The sequence below is a fragment of the Cherax quadricarinatus genome, chromosome 13, assembly GCF_038502225.1.
Source record: "Cherax quadricarinatus isolate ZL_2023a chromosome 13, ASM3850222v1, whole genome shotgun sequence".
Taxonomy (NCBI): domain Eukaryota; kingdom Metazoa; phylum Arthropoda; class Malacostraca; order Decapoda; family Parastacidae; genus Cherax; species Cherax quadricarinatus.
The window spans coordinates 14,442,437-14,464,347 of record NC_091304.1 but is presented as its reverse complement, the minus strand read 5'-3'; the positions used below and the strand labels follow the sequence as shown (position 1 = coordinate 14,464,347).

The following is a 21,911-nucleotide window of genomic DNA, read 5'->3' as shown; positions in this document are numbered from 1 at the left end:
CCTGATAACATATTTACACTATCATATATTAAGTGAGCAATAGAGCTAGGTGTAAAAAATGCACATACTGCACACACATTACTCAAAATATTTTCGTCCCTAGCTTATAGAAAGTGGTGAATAGATTTATTGTAGGAGGTCTAAGTAAATGAAGAATGTGTATAATTGAAAACCGCTGCGTTAGCGAAACACTCTAAAGTGAAGTATTGTAAAAGGGGGCCCTCCTGTATTTTTCAATTTTTTTTTGACAGTATTGGGAAGTTTGATATTCTCTTGTGATTGTTTGTGTCTGAGTGGTTTATGAGGTGAACCATAGAATTGAAGTAGGTGGTCGGTGCATTGAGGCATCTGTGTAGACAAAGAATTTTATCCATGTAGGCCAAAAATTTGAAAATACAGGAGGGCCCCACTTTACAATGCTTTGCTTTACAGCATTTCACTAATACAGTGGTTTTCAGTTATACCCATTCTTCATTTATTAAGCCTTCCTACAATAAAAATATTCACCACTCACTATAAGTTAAGGCTGAAAATATTTTCAGGTAGGTAATATGTATACTATACAGTGGACCCCCGCTTAACGATCACCTCCCAATGCGACCAATTATGTAAGTGTATTTATGTAAGTGCGTTTGTACGTGTATGTTTGGGGGTCTGAAATGGACTAATCTACTTCACAATATTCCTTATGGGAACCAATTCGGTCAGTACTGGCACCTGAACATACTTCTGGAATGAAAAAATATCATTAACCGGGGGTCCACTGTATATGCATTTTTTAGGCCTAGCTCTGTTGCTCACTTAATATATGATAGTGTAAACATGTTATCAGGCTTTTATATGTATTTGAAATTGAAAAAAAGTTATGTTTCACTTTACACTGATTTTTTGCTTTACCTACTGTATAAGCAGGGCCCTCCTGTACTTGGAAAGACTGATTTGTTTATTGTTTGGTGTTTTACTTAATTTGAGTGTTTTCACAGTGCTTTTTTTGTGTTTTTGTTTAATTTAAGTAGTAAATATATGTTTGGATTAGATTAGTAAATATTGCCCAGTATTTTTAATAGTATTGGCATGCCTCTGCCAAGACAGAAATGGAGTGAGTGATGATGAAAATGTTTCTGCCTTGGTGGGAAATGACTGATGTGTTAAAAAAATTAATTGGTACAGTATTTAAGTGATTAGTCCTAGCTTGTGTTTTTTTTTTTTTGTCTTTAGATTGTTTTTGCTTTCTTGTTGTCCTTATGTCTTAAGCTATAATGTAGTTGTTTATTGATACTGTACTGGAGTATGGAGTTGGGATTTGATTTTATGGGTTGCTAATTTTGTTGTTTGTGATGTTTGTAATAAGGAAGGTTGGGTGCTGGTCTGTTGTCTTGTTGGTAACTATGCCTGTTTTCAGTGAGGCAGTTTTATTTGGCTGTATTTGGTGTATTGTAGAATCAGGTGTCTCAATTATTCTTGTAGGTTTACTGATTAAAAGTACAGTATTGACAAGCAGGGGTAGTTACCATTAACAAACAGGAGTACATACCATTGTATTTAGGAAGCTCAAGACTTGGGTGCTATTGGATTGGCATAGGTTAATAAAGTTGCCAGCATTTACTAGGTGGTGTTTGTCAAGTTTTTATGGTAAAGTTTCTGTGGAAGTTAGTACAATATGAGGAATTTTATATAGAGCTCAAATTGTCATTGAAATCTTTACATTATTAATAATCACTATAGAGAGTATATCTCCATATGTTTATAATATGCTTTCATTGTATCTCATTAGTATAGTAGATTGCAATACCTCTCCTTTTTTATTAGGTCTACAACAGTGTATAGCTGTTTATCCAGGTATGTTAAATATGTTACGTATATCATGCTTTAACCAAATCTCTGTTAGAATAATGAATAAGAGGTTGGCAGTTAATGACCAGAAGTGTATTATTTATCTTTGTGTTTGGTTAGAGATTTGTCATTTTGATTGAACACAGTTCTACTTTTGTTATTACTTTTGTTAGGAAGGTTTGCTCTTTCATAACTGTTTGTTGCTTTGATAACTTCTGCTTCATAGCAAGGTAGTACAAGGAAAATGTTTTCCATACAGCATTGTGGTCTCCAGCACATCTTTGCATATCCTTAAGGACCAGTGAATAAGATTTGTGTGTATGGCCAATATTTAGGACTTCTTTTGCAAGTCTGTGAGAGGGTAATACATAGAAATTTTTATTACCAAAGAATCAAAATTTAATTTGCTCTAATATACATTTCATTTGATCAGATGACACAAAAAATATTCTTCTAGTTCATCCAATGTTAAGGTCTGTTTTCAATTCTCTTTTTAGAATTGTAGCCCTCGAAATGTAATGTTCTAGATATCTTTTATTGTTTCTTCCTTCAGAACATGATCCAAATCCCTTGATGAGTCTCAACAAGAGGAAGCGTCGACCAACGGGAGACAGTCTCCCAGATGTGAAAGATGATGTTCCAAAATCCAAAGGAAAGAAATCGAGGACAATTTCAGGCAATAATAATGAGAATGAGAAAAATTCAAATAACCAAAATGATGAAAATAACGAAGTGGAGAAGGAAAATAAGAAGAGCTCTGTTAATATAAAAAACAAGAAGAAAGAAAACGAAGAAAATGGAAATACGAAGGTAAACAGAAAAATGGATAAAAAGAAACACAAAAAACATAAGCACACTGAATCATCTCCACACCACCACCATAAACACAAAACTAAACATAAACACAAACATCGGGAGGGTGATAGGCCTCTACCACATGTAGAACCCGGGGTGAACGAACTTACTGTGAGGATCAAATCTCCACCGCCTCCCCTTGGGGAGACCTGGAGACCCTCATACCGTGAAAAATCAGAATCTGAATTGGATAGTTCCTCATCAAAGAACCCATCAGAGGATGAATCTGAGAATAGTGATTCTGAATACACACCTAAAAAGGAAATGGTAAGTAGCATCTAAAATACATAAAGTATATATCACTCATGTGATTAAAGATAACCAATTTGGGCTTTATAGTAGTACTAACACTTTTTAGTTAATTAATTTACAATTATTTTCGTTAGTTTAGCCTTAAACCCTCTCCGAAACACTTTATCAGTTTATGTCCCCAAGTTTACCCACACTCATTTACACTTGTCAAAATTTTTGATCAAACAATATATTTGTCTTACATTGTTTCAATCTCTTATTAATGTCAGTATTTTAATATTTTATTTGCTATTTTCTATATATGCTGTATATTTGTTCAGGATTTTTAGCACGGCTTTATTGACTTGTTAATTTTTTTCTTGTTTTTAATACAGATTTTCAATGCCTCTTAATTTCTCAAATACTAATTTTTTTATTGTCAGCAAGAGTTAATGTTATAATTGTTTTTAATAAGATGGATTCTTTAATATTCATGTATGTGTTTTTCTGATTTAAGCATTTTGTAAATGTAAATATTGTTATATCATCTTTAACAGTATTGTATTATTATATGACAATCATTTCAGATGGAAAGATCATTACTGTATTTTATTGTGCATTACTGTATTTTATTGTACATTACTATATTTTCCTAACATCACTATTTTAATATACATGTATGTGAATTATTATTATTATATTCATAAGAAATGCTAAACTCTTCAGGGTTATACAGTACCTGGGTAATGGGAGGTAATAGTTTGAACCAGTGAAGGGAAGGGTAGCTCCAACTCCTTGAATTAAGAGCCTTTCTACAGAATCAGAGCAACCTTTTCCCCCCATCTCCCTTGAAGGTCTAGGGTATATGAGAAGTACAGGGTGTCCACAAAAACACGCCCCAATTTCAAACAGGTATAACATGTAACATTATTGTAATAATCTTTCACAGTTAGTAGCTTCAGATGCAGGATTTCATTCAGTTTTATGTGGTATAGGGTAGCATTAAAGGCACTCATTGTGCACCCTTCTGGTTGCTCAGCAAACATCGATGCGATAATCCAGTTCAGTCTAAACGCTCTGCAGCATATCTGGAGTTGTCATGCGAACTGCTTCAGTGATCAAAATTTTCAGCTCCTCCAGGGTTGCAGATAGTGGTGGTATGTAAACTGTGCTCTTCACGTATCCCCAAAGAAAGAAGTCACAAACAGTTAGCCCCAGTGACCTCAGCAAATGGCCTGCGAAGTCACCGGACCTAACTGTTTGTGACTTCTTTCTTTTGGGGTACGTGAAGAGCACAGTTTACGTACCACTGCTACCTGAAACCCTGGAGGAGCTGAAAATTTTGATCACTGAAACAGTTCGCATGATAGCTTCAGATATGCTGCAGAAGGTCTGGACCGAACTGGACTATCGCATCGATGTTTGCCGAGCAACCAGAGGGGTGCACAATGAGTGCCTTTAATGCTACCCTATACCACATGAAACTGAATGAAATCTTGTATCTGAAGCTACTAACTGTGAAAGATTATTACAATAAAGTTGCACGTTATACCTGTTTGAAATCAGGGAGTGTTTTTGTGGACACCCTGTAAATAATAATGCAAGACAAAGTGTTGTATAATTATTCTCGGTAACTGTTTTCAAGCACTACAGGATACCTTATACAGTGGACCCTCCTTTTTCGTTGGGCTCTGTTTTCACGAATTTCAGTTATCACTGACTTTTTTCGTAAAAATATTGGCTCAGTTTTCGCTGCTTTCCTCCGTTATTGTCGGTGGTATGGAACATGTCTGAGTGTGCCCACTTGCACACAACCTCCCACACACACATTCTGAGGGAGTGTCACTTTGTTTCTCAGTGAATGAACATTATCCTGCTAGATCATAGGAAACATTTCGTAATAATTCATTGTTTCTTGCACTTGTTTATTCTGTGTGACTGTGAAATAAGCCACCATGGGCCCAAAGAAAGCTGCTAATGCCAGTCCTTTGGTAAAGAAGGCGGGAAACAATAGAATTAAAGAAAAAGATTGTAGAAAAATATGAAAGTGGTGGTGGTAGAGGGTGGTAGTGGTCATGATGGTGGTAGTGGTTGTGATGGTGGTAGAGGGTGGTAGTGGTTGTGATGGTGGTAGAGGGTGGTAGAGGGTGGTAGTGATGGTGGTAGAGGGTGGTAGCAGTTGTGATGATGGTAGAGGGTAGTAGTAATTGTAATGGTGGTAGCAGTTGTGATGGTGGTAGAGGGCAGTATGATGGTAGAGGGTGGTAGCAGTTGTGATGGTGGTAGAGGGTGGTAGTAGTTGTGATGGTAGTAGTGATAGTGGTAGAGGGTGGTAGTGATGAGGGTAGTGGTTGTGATGGTGGTAGAGGGTGGTAGTGAGGGTGGTAGTGGGTAGAGCTGCAAGGGCTCTCTGGACAGTTTTTTTGTGCGACAGGGGTCCAGTGACTCTTAAGCTGGTCCTAGTGCCATTAAAAAACAAAGAAGGGAAGTAACCCAGGATAAGGACTTGGTACCTGAAATCTTTATGGAAGAGGATTCCCCTTAATGAGAGATGGTGAAAGGTCTATGTGAGAGACGATGAAAGCTCTATGTGAGGGATGATGAAAGCTTTATGTGAGAAATAGTGAAAGGGTTAATCTCTGGCTCTGATCTCCTAACAGATCCTGCTTGAAATCACTGCCTCAGTTACATCATCCACATATAAGAATCTCAAAACATTCTAGCTTTCCAGTATATACTTTTTTCAATTTAACAAGTCACCACTTTCATTCTTAATTCCAAAGCTCATCTGTTTCCTCCAAAACTGTTTACTTATTCCCACCAAAATTTGCTGATAAAGGCTCATGTTCTGATTTACTATCATTTTGCACTCTCTCACCCTTCTGAGGTTTAACCATCTTTCGATACATGACAGAGGCAGAGACCAAGTGTGCTCCCCTTTCTAGGATAATGATGGAATACAGGAACATGTGGATCTTCATCTCCACCACCTAATTAGGAGGAAAAAGGGAGGGCAGATTGCTGGGAGAGACAGATTGCTGGAAAGGTTTAGTAGCTCAACAGAGGTACAATAAAATTTTATCTGAAGAATAGGCCTGGAGCAGTGAAGGACTAGCAAAAAGAATTCTTCAATGGTTTAAGTGGTTTTGACACTTGCTGCTGATAGAACACCTCTAATTCCATCATGAGATAGGTACCTTTTCTAAAATAAACCTTATCTTCATGCTAAAAAAAAATAAGTTTCATAACTTTTTTGTCATATTGGAAGATGTCGGTCTTGTTTCCCACATAAATCTAAAAATATTTGGGATAGTTCAGAAAGGAACGTATGGTCGTGTAAATCAATCATTCTCCTATGTTTGTTGTGAAAATCAAGTCAATTCATTCATAAATAAGGATGCATTCCCCCTAAATAGGTAAATAAGTTACTTTCGAGATATAGGCCGAAGCGCGCGGCACCCCCGCTGCCCGGGAAATAATTTTTTTCCCCGAAAAATTCGCCTTATTTTACACTTTTTCCGCGACCTACGAGTGTTTATTACAGTTAACCATTGTAAATCCGTTTTCTCTGATCACTGATGAGAGAGAACGGACCCTCTCTTCACCTTCAGGGGAAATATCGATAGAAATTTTTTCCTTGGGGCGTCATATTATGCTATATATTTTTTTTTAAGGTGTACTTTTTATGTTTATATGCTATTATTATATTGCATTATGTCATAATAGATCAATTGTGATAGATAAATAAGCCTTATAATTGATATTAGCGTGGGTATGGAATATTTATTGAATATTTTGTTGGCTGGAGGTGTCGGCCATTTTGGGTACTATACCCGGGGTACCTGACTGGTTACTTGATCATATTAGCTCCGCCCACTCTGGCATGATCTCAGATGGTGAATTTGTATTATATTAGACATAAAGATATAAGAAAACGATAAAAATAACACGGGGAAAAACGTAACAAAAACGTCAACAAAGCTGAGTCAGCGCTTCTTACGCAATATGTTGCGTCAGCGCTGTCACCATGCCTGTTATAAATGGTTGTAATTCCTTTTAGAAACATCGTACAAGGATAATAATTATACCAGAGTGTAGCCAGAAAGTTCAGCTATTTTTTGGTAACAATAACTCAATTTTTCATATTTTTTCGATTTTTTTTTGCATCCGCGCGCGTGAACCGAACTGGTTCCTTAACTGTCTACTGCCATGTCAGAAGCAATGTGGGGCTCTTTGGTTGGGTGTTGTAGGGCAGGGACATGTGAACCTCTGCCTGCACCATGGTACCAGGAGCAAAAGAGCTCTGGAAAGGATCATTAGCTGAAGATAAGTTAGATAGAGTACTGGTCTCCCTCAACATTTGCGAGGGTTAGGGGATCAAGAACCTCGTGAATGTTGAAAAATCACGAATGTTTGGTGCCCCAATATATTGTAGGGAAATATAATACACCTAGGTAGTGGGTTGGTAGAAAGCAACCGCCCAGGGAGGTACTACCGTCCTGCCATGTGAGTGTAAAACTAAAGCCTGTAATTGTTTTACATGATGATAGGATTGCTGGTGTCCATTTTTCTGTCTCATAAACATGCAAGGTTTCAGGTACGTCATGCTATTTCTACTTACACTTAGGTCACACTACACATACATGTACAAGCATATATATACACACCCCTCTGGGTTTTCTTCTATTTTCTTTCTAGTTCTTGTTCTTGTTTATTTCCTCTTACCTCCATGGGGAAGTGGAACAGAATTCTTCCTCTCTAAGCCATGTGTGTTGTAAGAGGACTAAAATGCCAGGAGCAAGGGGCTAGTAACCCCTTCTCCTGTATATATTACTAAATGTAAAAGGAGAAACTTTGGTTTTTCCTTTTGGGCCACCCCGCCTCGGTGGGATACGGCTAGTGTGTTGAAAGAAAGAAGAAAGACTTCTTCCTTAATTTATTAAACCATGAGCAATCATAAAATACATAAAAACATCATAAAATATTGTACTATATACATACATGTAGTAGGTAGTAGGTTGGTAGACAGCAACCATCCAGGGAAGTACTACCGTCCTGCCAGATGACTGTGAAACAGAAACCTGTAACTGTTTTGCATGATGGTAGGATTGCTGGTTTCTTTTTCTGTCTCATAAACACGCTAGATAACAGGGATATCTTGCTACTCCTACTTACACTTTGGTCACACTTCACAGACACGCACATGCATATATATATATACATACATCTAGGTTTTTTCTCCTTTTTCTAAATAGCTCTTGTTCTTCTTTATTTCTTCTATTGTCCATGGGGAAGTGGAAAAGAATCTTTCCTCTGTAAGCCATGTGTGTCGTATGAGGCGACTAAAATGCCGGGAGCAATGGGCTAGTAACCCCTTCTCCTGTAGACATTTACTAAAAAAGAGAAGAAGAAAAACTTTATAAAACTGGGATGCTTGAATGTGCGTGGATGTAGTGCGGATGACAAGAAACAGATGATTGCTGATGTTATGAATGAAAAGAAGTTGGATGTCCTGGCCCTAAGCGAAACAAAACTGAAGGGGGTAGGGGAGTTTCGGTGGGGGGAAATAAATGGGATTAAATCTGGAGTATCTGAGAGAGTTAGAGCAAAGGAAGGGGTAGCAGTAATATTGAAGGATCAGTTATGGAAGGAGAAAAGAGAATATGAATGTGTAAATTCAAGAATTATGTGGATTAAAGTAAAGGTTGGATGCGAAAAGTGGGTCATAATAAGCATGTATGCACCTGGAGAAGAGAGGAATGTAGAGGAGAGAGAGAGATTTTGGGAGATGTTAAGTGAATGTATAGGAGCCTTTGAACCAAGTGAGAGAGTAATTGTGGTAGGGGACCTGAATGCTAAAGTAGGAGAAACTTTTAGAGAGGGTGTGGTAGGTAAGTTTGGGGTGCCAGGTGTAAATGATAATGGGAGCCCTTTGATTGAACTTTGTATAGAAAGGGGTTTAGTTATAGGTAATACATATTTTAAGAAAAAGAGGATAAATAAGTATACAAGATATGATGTAGGGCAAAATGACAGTAGTTTGTTGGATTATGTATTGGTAGATAAAAGACTGTTGAGTAGACTTCAGAATGTACATGTTTATAGAGGGGCCACAGATATATCAGATCACTTTCTAGTTGTAGCTACACTGAGAGTAAAAGGTAGATGGGATACAAGGAGAATAGAAGCATCAGGGAAGAGAGAGGTGAAGGTTTATAAACTAAAAGAGGAGGCAGTTAGGGTAAGATATAAACAGCTATTGGAGGATAGATGGGCTAATGAGAGCATAGGCAATGGGGTCGAAGAGGTATGGGGTAGGTTTAAAAATGTAGTGTTAGAGTGTTCAGCAGAAGTTTGTGGTTACAGGAAAGTGGGTGCGGGAGGGAAGAGGAGCGATTGGTGGAATGATGATGTAAAGAGAGTAGTAAGGGAAAAAAAGTTAGCATATGAGAAGTTTTTACAAAGTAGAAGTGATGCAAGGAGGGAAGAGTATATGGAGAAAAAGAGAGAGGTTAAGAGAGTGGTGAAGCAATGTAAAAAGAGAGCAAATGAGAGAGTGGGTGAGATGTTATCAACAAATTTTGTTGAAAATAAGAAAAAGTTTTGGAGTGAGATTAACAAGTTAAGGAAGCCTAGAGAACAAATGGATTTGTCAGTTAAAAATAGGAGAGGAGAGTTATTAAATGGAGAGTTAGAGGTATTGGGAAGATGGAGGGAATATTTTGAGGAATTGTTAAATGTTGATGAAGATAGGGAAGCTGTGATTTCGTGTATAGGGCAAGGAGGAATAACATCTTGTAGGAGTGAGGAAGAGCCAGTTGTGAGTGTGGGGGAAGTTCGTGAGGCAGTAGGTAAAATGAAAGGGGGTAAGGCAGCCGGGATTGATGGGATAGAGATAGAAATGTTAAAAGCAGGTGGGGATATAGTTTTGGAGTGATTGGTGCAATTATTTAATAATTGTATGGAAGAAGGTAAGGTACCTAGGGATTGGCAGAGAGCATGCATAGTTCCTTTGTATAAAGGCAAAGGGGACAAAAGAGAGTGCAAAAATTATAGGGGGATAAGTCTGTTGAGTATACCTGGTAAAGTGTATGGTAGAATTATTATTGAAAGAATTAAGAGTAAGACGGAGAATAGGATAGCAGATGAACAAGGAGGCTTTAGGAAAGGTAGGGGGTGTGTGGACCAGGTGTAAGTGAACAGTATTTAGATAAGGCTAAAGAGGTCTTTGTGGCATTTATGGATTTGGAAAAGGCGTATGACAGGGTGGATAGGGGGGCAATGTGGCATATGTTGCAGGTGTATGGTGTAGGAGGTAGGTTACTGAAAGCAGTGAAGAGTTTTTACGAGGATAGTGAGGCTCAAGTTAGAGTATGTAGGAAAGAGGGAAATTATTTCCCAGTAAAGTAGGCCTTAGACAAGGATGTGTGATGTCACCGTGGTTGTTTAATATATTTATAGATGGGGTTGTAAGAGAAGTAAATGCGAGGGTCTTGGCAAGAGGCGTGGAGTTAAAAGATAAAGAATCACACATAAAGTGGGAGTTGTCACAGTTGCTCTTTGCTGATGACACTGTGCTCTTGGGAGGTTCTGAAGAGAAGTTGCAGAGATTGGTGGATGAATTTGGTAGGGTGTGCAAAAGAAGAAAATTAAAAGTGAATACAGGAAAGAGTAAGGTAATGAGGATAAGAAAAAGATTAGGTGATGAAAGATTGGATATCAGATTGGAGGGAGAGAGTATGGAGGAGGTGAATGAATTCAGATATTTGGGAGTGGACGTGTCAACGGATGGGTCTATGAAAGATGAGGTGAATCATAGAATTGATGAGGGGAAAAGGGTGAGTGGTGCACTTAGGAGTCTGTGGAGACAAAGAACTTTGCCCTTGGAGGCAAAGAGGGGAATGTATGAGAGTATAGTTTTACCAACGCTCTTATATGGGTGTGAAGCATGGGTGATGAATGTTGCAGCTAGGAGAAGGCTGGAGGCAGTGGAGATGTCATGTCTGAGGGCAATGTGTGGTGTGAATATAATGCAGAGAATTCATAGTTTGGAAGTTAGGAGGAGGTGCGGGATTACCAAAACTGTTGTCCAGAGGGCTGAGGAAGGGTTTTTGAGGTGGTTCGGACATGTAGAGAGAATGGAGCGAAACAGAGTGACTTCAAGAGTGTATCAGTCTGTAGTGGAAGGAGGCGGGGTAGGGGTGGGCCTAGGAAAGGTTGGAGGGAGGGGGTAAAGGAGGTTTTGTGTGCGAAGGGCTTGGACTTCCAGCAGGCATGCGTGAGCGTGTTTGATAGGAGTGAATGGTGACAAGTGGTTTTTAATACTTGACGTGCTGTTGGAGTGTGAGCAAAGTAACATTTATGAATGGGTTCAGGGAAACCAGCAGGCCGGACTTGAGTCCTGGAGATGGGAAGTACAGTGCCTGCACTCTGAAGGAGGGGTGTTTATGTTGCAGTTTAAAAACTGTAGTGTAAAGCACCCTTCTGGCAAGACAGTGATGGAGTGAATGATGGTGAAAGTTTTTCTTTTTCGGGCCACCCTGCCTTGGTGGGAATCGGCCAGTGTGATAATAAAAAAAAATAATACATACATGTTATGGTTTAATAACATGTATGTTATTAAATACCACTGCCTCAACCACTGCGGCGCACTGCCTCGTATTATTGTACAATTTCTTTCTTCAATTCTATTGTGTTTCTCAATTTCTTTACCAGAGGGCTGGCACTAGCAAATTTCTTTGGACCCATGGTTAATTATATAGCAGTCGTACTCAATCTACAAGCACCGAACACAATGAGCTATTGTGAAATGTTTGGAAGAGCATAGAGGCTAATGCTCACTCCAGCATAAACAAAGCCACACTGACTCATGATGCCTCAACCACTGCCTCCACCACTGCTTCAACCCTCGTATTTTTGTATAATTTCCATCTTCAATTCTATCGTATTATTATTATTATTATTATTATTAGTACTAGTAGTAGCAATAGCAGAAATGTTCGATTTTTTGCTGTGTTCAAGAGTAAACAAATGATATCCTGTCCGAATGGCCATTCCAATATGCAGTCATGAATGGGTTGACATTATTTATACTGTAGTTTAATAGCAAATAATGAACAAACAAAACACTCACCACACTGAGTGGTGGGTGGGCTGGTTGCCAGTTGCGAGGGTCGGAGGGAGGGTAGTAGGGATGCGCGGGTGGCGGGAAACTTAAATATGATTTGGTGGCTGGGAATTCGCGAATGTGTGAAGCCCATGAAAGTTGAAAATGCGAATGTTGAGGGAGACCTGTATTAGATGTGTTTAAAGACCTGGAAGCTGTTGTACATTTGAGTAGTGGAATCAGAGAACATTGAGGAAAGGCCAGAATAATGAGTCATGCAAGAATAGGGATAGTCAGCAGCTTGTCAGATATAGCTAGAGTTTCTCTATATGAAATGCCTTCTTAAATAGTATATTACACATTCACACTTAAATTTTAGGCACTGGCAGCAATATGAGGAGTTATTTTCTGCTCAGTTGAGGCAGTGAGTAGAGGACTGACAGGAAGGGTTGTTATGAACTGTAGAGCCATAGATGGGGCATTGACAGTTGAACAGTAGTACTTCACCAGATGTCAAACCACCAACAGTGTTGGCACTGCTACAGAGAGGGTAACAACTATGACACCATCAGCAGCTGATTTGATAAAAATTGTGGTTGTATTCGTGGAAAAATGATGAACTGATTGGATCATTCACAACTACACAGTGGAGAGTAAACAAGTGATAGGAGGGGAGAGGTATTGAGGGATGGACATTAACAGGAAGGATGGGGAGTCACAGTTGATGATGCTAAGAAATCATAAAGTGAATCTGCAGTAAAGGTGAAACCATTTACCCTTAAATGGTTTGAACATATATATACATTCACCTGCGCAGCGCCCTGAATATTTTGAGAGAAAAAAAAATCGTTTTGTTTTTTATAGGAAAAAAAGAGCATGTGGTACCCAGGCATCCCCAATTTTTTTTATATGGCGCACACTGAGTGCACACACCCATTCTCTCATGTCTAGGCGACTCAGGCCTATCATGCCAATGTTGAATGAATGACAAATGAAACATATATATACGTTTGGGGCCCTACACAAGAGAACGTATATATACATTTGGACCGTTTAAGGGTTAAAATAAGGGCTAACTAAATAGGTGTATCAGCCATTGAAAATTGGCGTGTTCTCTGATGACCAGGACAATCAAGAGATGTTGGACAGTCTCGGGATGATATGGTAATTAATCTTTGCAGATTAGCACTGGGTGCCCTCAATGTAGATCTATGTTTATGCGCGTAGTGCTCTGACCCTGATTTTCCCCATTTGAAAGCATGTAAAAAAAAACGTAGATCTACGTTTGGGGCGCTACGTTAGTGAATGTAGATCTACGTTTGCATAGTTTAGGGGTTAACAACAGCCAGCAGCAGTGGAGGGAGGACTGCCAAAAGCCAAATGCAGTAAAGTTGTTGGTCACTACTGAGGACCTCATACCATTCAAACAAAAAAATAATCCCACAACAAAATATTGATATGGTTGTATTAGAGTGGGATCTTCAGTGAATTTGAGGAGACACACAAAAGGAGGGAGAGTTGACAGAAAGATTGAATCGACCAGGGTATTTTGGTTTTTCAGGGATAGTTGTTAAGGTCTACTGGAATGGGGTCTCTCGGAATGAATATGAGGGATCATGAACCAGGATATAAAATAAGGAAAGACAATATATACACTAATAGCTCCTAGGAAAATGGAGAAGTATAAGCAAGTAACAACCAGAATGCTGGAAAACAGCCCAGAACCCCCCAAAAATTTTTTCCTGGTGTGCTCGTCTGACCTTAGCCAAAGACAGTGCTCTTTCAGAAATAAGTCCAAGTGCCATTCTACTCATCAGATGCTATACAATCACAATTTGCAGAAGCTCATAATCTACAAAGTAGGCTATGAACTAAAACCCACAAACTGCAAATCTAGGACAAACTCAACTTAAAAGTGAGCAAAACCAAGGCGTATACTGGTCTCAATGAATGGTAAACATATGGGGTAATGTTTGGTTAATTAAAATTAAAATTCCCTTTCTTTTTTTCAACATGTCGGTCATCTCTCACTGAGGCAGGGTGACCCAAAAAAAGAAAGAAACACTTTCACCATCATTCAACACTTTAATGATCATTCACATATAATCACTGTCTTTGTAGAGGCGCCCAGATTATGACAGTCTGGATATGTCACTCCAAACAGTCAATATCCCAAACCCCTCCTTTGAAGTGCAGGACTCAAGTCTGGCTAACCAGTTTCCCATAATCCCTTCACAAAATATTACCCTGCTCACACTCCAACAGCTTGTCAGGTCCCAAAAACCGTTCATTTCCATTCACTCCTATCTAACACGCTCACACATGCCTGCTGCATGTCCAGGCCCCTTTAACACAAAGCCTCTTTTAATGCCGCCCTCCATCCTTTCCTAGGATGACCCCTACCCCTCCCCTCCACTACAGATTTATACACCTCCAAGTTATCCTATTTTGCTTCATCCTCTCTAAATGACCAAACCACCTCAACAACCCCTCTTCAGCCCTCTGAATAATACTTTTAGTAACTCCACACCTCCTCCTAATTTCTGCACTACAAATTCTCTGCATAATATTTACACCACACATTGCCCTTAGACACAACATCTCCACTGCCTCCAGCCTCCTCCTCGCTGCAGCTTTACAACCCATGCTTCACGCCCACATGAGAGTGTTGGTACCACTATACTCTCGTACGTTCCCTCTTCACCTCCATGGATAATGTTTTTTATCTCCACAGATACCTCAATGCACCACTCACCTTTTTTCCTACAGTCCTATGGTTCACCTCCTTCATAAACCCATCTGCTGACAAATCTACTCCCAAATATCTGAGCTCATTCACTTCTTCCATGCTCCCTCCCTCCAATGTGATATCAAATTTTTTTTTACCCAACTTGTTTGATACCTTCATCACCTTACACTTATCTTTGATCACTTTCAATTTTCTTCCTTTATACACCCTCCCAAACTCAACCTTTGCAACTTCTCTTTATATCCACGTAATATGTTGTTTGTACAAAAATAAATGACAATATTGCACATGGAAAGCCCTTGATTGTACAGAACATTTTGGGCAATATTAACTGCTTTGCTGTGGCCTATCAGGATAAAAAAAGAAATCCTGTTTGGCAAGATTTTTATTTTTTTTCCTTGCAGAGTAAAAGGAGTGCATTTTTATGAATTGAATAAGATTACAATGAGTGGGATCTGATAAATCTTATGGTTTTATGGTTTGTTAAAGTTAGCAAAAAAAAAAAAATCACATGTTGGCAACAGCAGCATAAATTCACCAGCGATATCTACATCTAACAATTTATTGATGCCAAATTATGCAGTTTTTAATTTTTTTTTTTTATGTTTATCACTATATGCACTAGTTTCTTATGATATTAGATGTGTTTCAAAATGTTTTAGCACTTCACACATGGGAAAATTCTCAGCTTGACATAGTTTCACTTGGAGTATGCAGCCTCTTCTCACTTAGTGATGTACGTACTTGTTTACTGACGCCTCAGACTTACGACGGGTTCTCTAACCAGTATTCATAACTAAATGATGTATATAGGAGCTGATTTCCTCTATTCCGTTTATTTCAATATACAGTACACTACTGTACAAACATTTAAAAATATACCAGAAATGTTATAAATGGTGCATAGGTGACATTAAAACAATATCTGAGATGGTTGACACAAACTCACTACCATTATAGTATGCTCCTCACTTAGCAACAAATTCGTTTAATGACGTGGTCTCAGGAACGGAATTAAATCGTTAAGTGAGGTTAATTACTACTTTGATCTTCTAGTACTATGGACAAGGAATAATTATAACATTACAGTTGTTTCAAGGTAAATACTCCTTAGAACATGGAAATAAGTTATTGATTGACTATATTGGCTTATCATAGGTTAATTATTATTGTTGTACAGTACATTGAGGTTTGAGGTAATATCCTAGGTTATATAAACATTCTGTTTGTCCATAGCACCTGTGTGCCTTCCAGACTACTGTAAAACATTTATTTACAGCAAAAGTCTATGATATTACAATTATTTCAAGGTGTTATATTCATCAAAACAAGGAAATAAGTTGCAGTGTTTGACTTTATTGGGTTATCTTGGGTTAAATCTGCTTAGTATTGTTTGTGACTGAATTCTAATGTTAGTAATATGAACTTGTAATAAATTTGGAATGAATAAGTCATCTTTGTGCCACTTCCACATCTTGTTTGCTGATAAGGAAGCTGGTAGTGGAACAACAGCTCTTTGATTTCATTGTTTACTTATGAGCTAGTTAGGCGTACTAGTACATCAGACACAAAGTCATCATCTGTGTGGTTAACCATGATGCACTGTGTGGACCAATCTGGCCTTAGATTTTTTCAGTGGTGTGAAGACATTGTAGAAGATTCAAAGAGTTGTGCTGAGGTCAAAAATATTGAGAGTGCAAAATATTTTGCTTTCTAGTACATTGGACACATAATTGGATACAGTTAAGGGGTTAAACCTAATTTATGACTAAAAGGACAATAAATGTTGTTACAAATACAGTATGTATATGTTAATGCTTCAAAGACCATGACCACTTTGGTAAGGGAAGTCTTCAAGTACTACCTGAGGGATCATCAAACACCATAATCCCACCAGAGAAGAGAAATGGCTTCAGAGAGTATTTAGTATAGAAACTAGCAAATTTGTATGATAATTTAGTAGCTGCATACAGTATTATACATGTATTGAGGATGCACCTTATTAATTTTATGATAATGGTTGTACAAATGAAAATATGAAATTGAGATTTGCAGGTGAAACAATGAAGGTACAGTAGATTAATGTATGAAAGTTGCTTAAACTGTTGCTTATTGATAAAACAGTGCTGTAGTATGATGAAATGAATGAAGACATACATTTTTTAAAAAAATTAATATTTTAAATTATTCTTTAGTTGGAACTAAATATTGATTTACTGTATGATTTTAGTAATAATTATTTGAATATGTACAAGTAAAATCAAGCATGTACAAGCATAATTAAGCATGGACAAGTATAATCACAATAAACAAATGTTCTTTCAGCAGGTTAAGAGTCCTGCACGACGGAAGAAGAGACACCCATCAGGGAAATCAAAGATCGCACCATTCCTACCAGAACGCCAGTTGTGGCGATGGTATGGAAAAGGCTTTAAAAGACCTGGAGCAAAGGGCAAAGGCAAGAAAGAATACTTCAAAGCTATTATGAGAGGAAAAGAAATGATAAAAGTATGTATTGTATGATTGTTTTATTGTTTTTTATCACAGGTGTATAAATAATTTATATAATTATGTCATGGGTGGCATGCAGAACTTAGGTTGCAGAGTAAATCTTTTGTATTCTCCACTTATTGGAAGTCATTCAAAACTCTAAAAGTAATAACAATTTCCTGGTGTGTTATAAATCTTTCTTATGTCACTTTGTAATTTTAATTACAAAATTTCATTTAGTGATACAGTAGTATAATCTTATGAAATGTGGGCATGAAAATTTTTTGCAGTTGCACATTAAATAGGTTAATATTTTTTTTTATCCCTAGGTTGAAGATTGTGCTGTGTTTCTTTCTGCTGGACAGCCAGACCAACCTTACATAGGCAGGATTGAACACATGTGGGAGTCTTGGGGAGGAAATATGGTGGTCAAGGTTAAGTGGTTTTACCACCCACAGGAGACGAAAGGGTTAGGACGAAGATTAACTGAGCCAAGGGTATGTTTGCTTTTCTAACACCTTATACGTAATTGAGTAGACATATTTTCTTGTTTTATGTGCCATATTAATTTCCAGATGAAATCTTGAGAATTTGTCTTTGTATTGACTTGAAATATGTCCTGAGCTCTTCTCTACAAGTATTGTCTTCATATTGTACTTTAAGTTCTCTCTTTGTCCTCACACAGTAGTATATGTGTGAAGTTTTCTATCTGTGTATTGTCCTCACACAGTAGTACCTGAAACCTTCTCTATTGACCTTCACAACAGTACATGAAGTTTTCTCAATAATGTGTATTATCCTCACACATTAGTACCTGAAATTTTTTATGTATTGACCTCACATAATAGTACCTGAGGTATTCTCTCTTTTGTCCTCACAAAGTAGTAACTGAAATTTCCTCTATATTGTCTTCACACAGCAGTACCTGAGGGTATTTTCTATATTGACCTCTCACAGCAGTACCTTGATTTAACAGACAACAGTTTAATGGATTTGGGATTTAGTGGACAAAATCTGTGGCCGAACAGTGTCTAGAACTGGCAGTACATTAAATCCGGGATAGTCCATTATTGTTATGGTTTGCTGGGTAAATTGATTTTGAATTTAATAAAGTTTTTAAAGTCCAAAATTGTCTGTTATTATTACAATCTTAAACAAATAATCTTATCATTCAGGTTTTACAAACCCAGCTTTAACAGACAAATATAATCCATTAAAGCGAAGTTTCACTGTTTATGAAGTTTACATTTACCTAGAAATATGAGTTGTGATGTTCAGTGCACACAATAAAATACTGTAATAATATAATGGCTCCCAACTTATGAATGAGTTGTGTTTTTAGTGTTTCAACTTACAACATTTTGCATTCTTAGTGTTTCAGTTTATGTATGAGTTGCATTCACTTACAAATAAGTCACTTGTAATCTCAAACCTATTCTTCCATAAAAAATAATAGTAAATAAAGGATGGTGATGTATCGTGTACAGTTTTTGCAACTGCAAATCGGCTTTCATAAAATAATTATTTTCTCAATTTTATGTCTTTTGAACATTATTTGTAAGGTTGGATCATTGTTGCTGAGTGCTTGTAAGTTGGGGACCCCCCTGTGTTTCTTGCATATCATTTATGTATTTTCTTCTTTTTTTCAGGGTGCTTTATTTCAGTCTCCTCATACTGATGAAAATGATGTACAGACCATCAGCCATAAGTGTGATGTCATAGCTCTTTCTGAATATCGTGTAAGACGTGGGGAACTAGAGAAAAAATATGGACCTAACTATGAAAATTGTGATGTGTATTATTTGGCAGGTTCCTATGATCCAACGAGTGGACATATAACTATGGAGCCTGGTGTGTCGTGAGAGGTTACAGGCTTTGATTATGGATTGTTCTGATCCATTAAGTTTTAGGATATCAGTAAAGGTCTATTGTAAAGTGAATATGGAGTTTAAGCTTAAGTTATTTGATCATTATTGTAGAAAATATGCTCCTCTTCATTTTCTCAAGATAAATGAGCTTTGTAAAGGTAATATTTTATAAGCTTATTGTCTATGGCCATGTAATTTTTCATAAAGGATATAGCCTGGAAAAAATAAGCCTTAAACATTACTCTCAAGATGTATAGCATCTTTGAGGTAAGAAAATAATTGGTAAGGTGTGTGGAGTGATGAGCTTATGGTTTAGGTTTATCAGAAGAATTTATTTTTATTGAGTCAGTGATAAGCAATTAAAACACATAAGTAGAAAGGGAAAGAAATTTGTGTGCAAAAAAGTAAACATATATATACAAATGGTACAGTAGCTTGCATTATTGTGTAAGTGTTTAATGATAGGCAGTTAATGTCTATATTAGATACTTTTAAACAGTTATAATGTTTTACTGTGAACAAAAATGACATATATTTATAAAGTATTTAATATATCATACTTTGAGTCTAAAGTATGGCGCAACCCTTATGCTTAAATGTGTGTTTAAAAGAGTGTGATAACAGTGATAATTGATTTAGAAAAAGTCTAGGCCCTCTTTTAAGTCTCTTGAGTGGAAGACAGTATTGTAGATTTATTGTCAGGGTATTTTAATTCCCTGCAATTATAATTTCAGCTATTAGACAGTGCATTGCTTGTGGACAATCACTTAAAAGCTGCAAAATCATGTAGGGAATAACTCTGCTTCTGTTATTACTTTTGGAGTGTGAAAGATCAGAGGTGTCCTTCCAACTACCAAAATTATGCCTTTTTCTCACAACACCTTTTAGATTTTAAGGATTTTTATCATATACATGAGTACCTGCAATATTTTATATAGATATTTTATTGTGTGGATCATAATATCTAAGTACATAGATATATATGGTTTGACTATAATTAGAACCACTGCTAGTGTCAAAAGCTTATTTTCTGGTGATGCAATAATTTCTTGCATGCCACTATCAGTGATAATGACCAAGGGCAAGTGTTTTGTCAAGTAGATGTAAGGAGAGTCTTCAAGGTTCTATACATCTGTCTAAACCTTTCTTTGCCTAATTTAAATTGGTTTATTAATGCATTTCAGTGATTTAATGTTAATTGCATGTTGATTTTATTAAATTGATCATTACGTGTTATAGATACTTATTGTTATTTAATATATATTAAGTTGACATTTGTCGTAAATGAAGAGAAAGACTGAATAAGTTGAGTAGATATTATGGTTGTATATTTCAAGTCATGACTAATGTGCAGAAGGCTGTCAGTGAGCTCTGATTTGGATGCTATGTTTCCCCATCAAAAGACATTGACTAATTATTCAATGTTACTATGGATCTCATATGATATATAAAATATATAATGACTGTAGGAAACTAACATCTTCAGATTATTCCATTTTGTGTCCATAAGATACAAATTTTGTAAGAGGATAAGAGCTAAAACAAGTGTTTTGTGGAAGGTTTTGGGATTTTTTTTGGATGGATGTAAGGTGAATTTTGCAGCACATTGGTATGGTATTGCCAGTGGATGTAACTCGAATGGTAGTCTTGTGTGTTGACTGAAAAGTGAGCACACCATTCATAATGTCACTTACTTAGAAAAACTTAGTAAAACCTTTTAAATAATCCCAAAATAAATGTTGTAGCTCTGGTTGTTGAATAAAGTGACAAGTCATGCTGTACTCTTTCAGATTTTGTATCAAAATTGTAGTTTAGAAGACCAAACTTTCACAAAATGACACAAAGTTACCATATAGCATATTAGCCTATACAGGTCGACCATCACTAATCCGGCAATCAGTTATCTGGTTCCATCAGTATTCCGGCACTAATTTCAATTAGCCTAATTTCAAATTTCATCATTATACTGAGTGAAATCATTATATTGACTCAAATTTCATCATTATTTTGACTCAGAAATTGTGCAGATGGTTGTAAATGCACAGCAGAAAGCCAGTGGAGGAAAAAGCAGTGATGAAAATGAGGAAGATGTAACAGAAAGTCTCTGTTGATAGGTTAATTAAGTGTATTCTAAACTAACCACTATGTAATCCGGCAAACTCACTAATCCGGCACACTACAGGTCCCAATGATGCTGGATTAGTGATGGCCGACCTGTATTAACAGAGGGATTTAGTAAAAAAATTTTTTTATATTATGTGCTACAGAAATTTTAAGTTGCTCTGAACCAAGGATTTTTTTTTTTAAATATAATTCATTAACAACGATTGACTAATTATGTTTGTCATAAGTAATTACCATCTGTACTCAGATTGGCATTATTTCAGCTACAAGGGTTTGCCCTGTGTTTACGTGGGATATATATGCAAAAGTAGTTTAGCGAACTACTACATAGAATTTTTTTGCCACAAGAAACCTATATATTATATTATATACAGTATTTATATATGTGTGTGTATATATATACATATATATATATATATATATATATATATATATATATATATATATATATATATATATATATATATATATATTTTTTTTTTTTTTTTTTCAACAAGTCGGCCGTCTCCCACCGAGGCAGGGTGACCCAAAAAAAAAGAAAGAAAATCCCCAAAAAGAAAACACTTCCATCATCATTCAACACTTTCACCACACTCACACATTATCACTGCTTTTGCAGAGGTGCTCAGAATACAACAGTTTAGAAGCATATATG

General features: G+C 36.9%; 1 protein-coding gene across 10 annotated transcripts in view; it reads left to right on the top strand.

Moving 5' to 3' along the window:
- wge (winged eye) overlaps positions 1–21,706 on the top strand; it is a 257,480-nt gene extending 235,774 nt beyond the window's left edge. For 6 of the 10 annotated variants that reach the window (XM_070084546.1, XM_070084547.1, XM_070084550.1 and 3 more), the window contains 4 exons: positions 2,387–2,955; positions 17,100–17,282; positions 17,594–17,761; positions 18,914–21,706. In XM_070084546.1, the coding sequence (XP_069940647.1) occupies positions 2,387–2,955; positions 17,100–17,282; positions 17,594–17,761; positions 18,914–19,126 (1,133 nt within the window). In that variant the 3' untranslated portion in view covers positions 19,127–21,706. The remainder of the gene's footprint in view (positions 1–2,386; positions 2,956–17,099; positions 17,283–17,593; positions 17,762–18,913) is intronic. The other 4 variants (XM_070084549.1, XM_070084548.1, XM_070084553.1 and 1 more) reach the window with 3 other exon arrangements.
- The last annotated feature ends 205 nt before the right edge of the window (positions 21,707–21,911 follow it).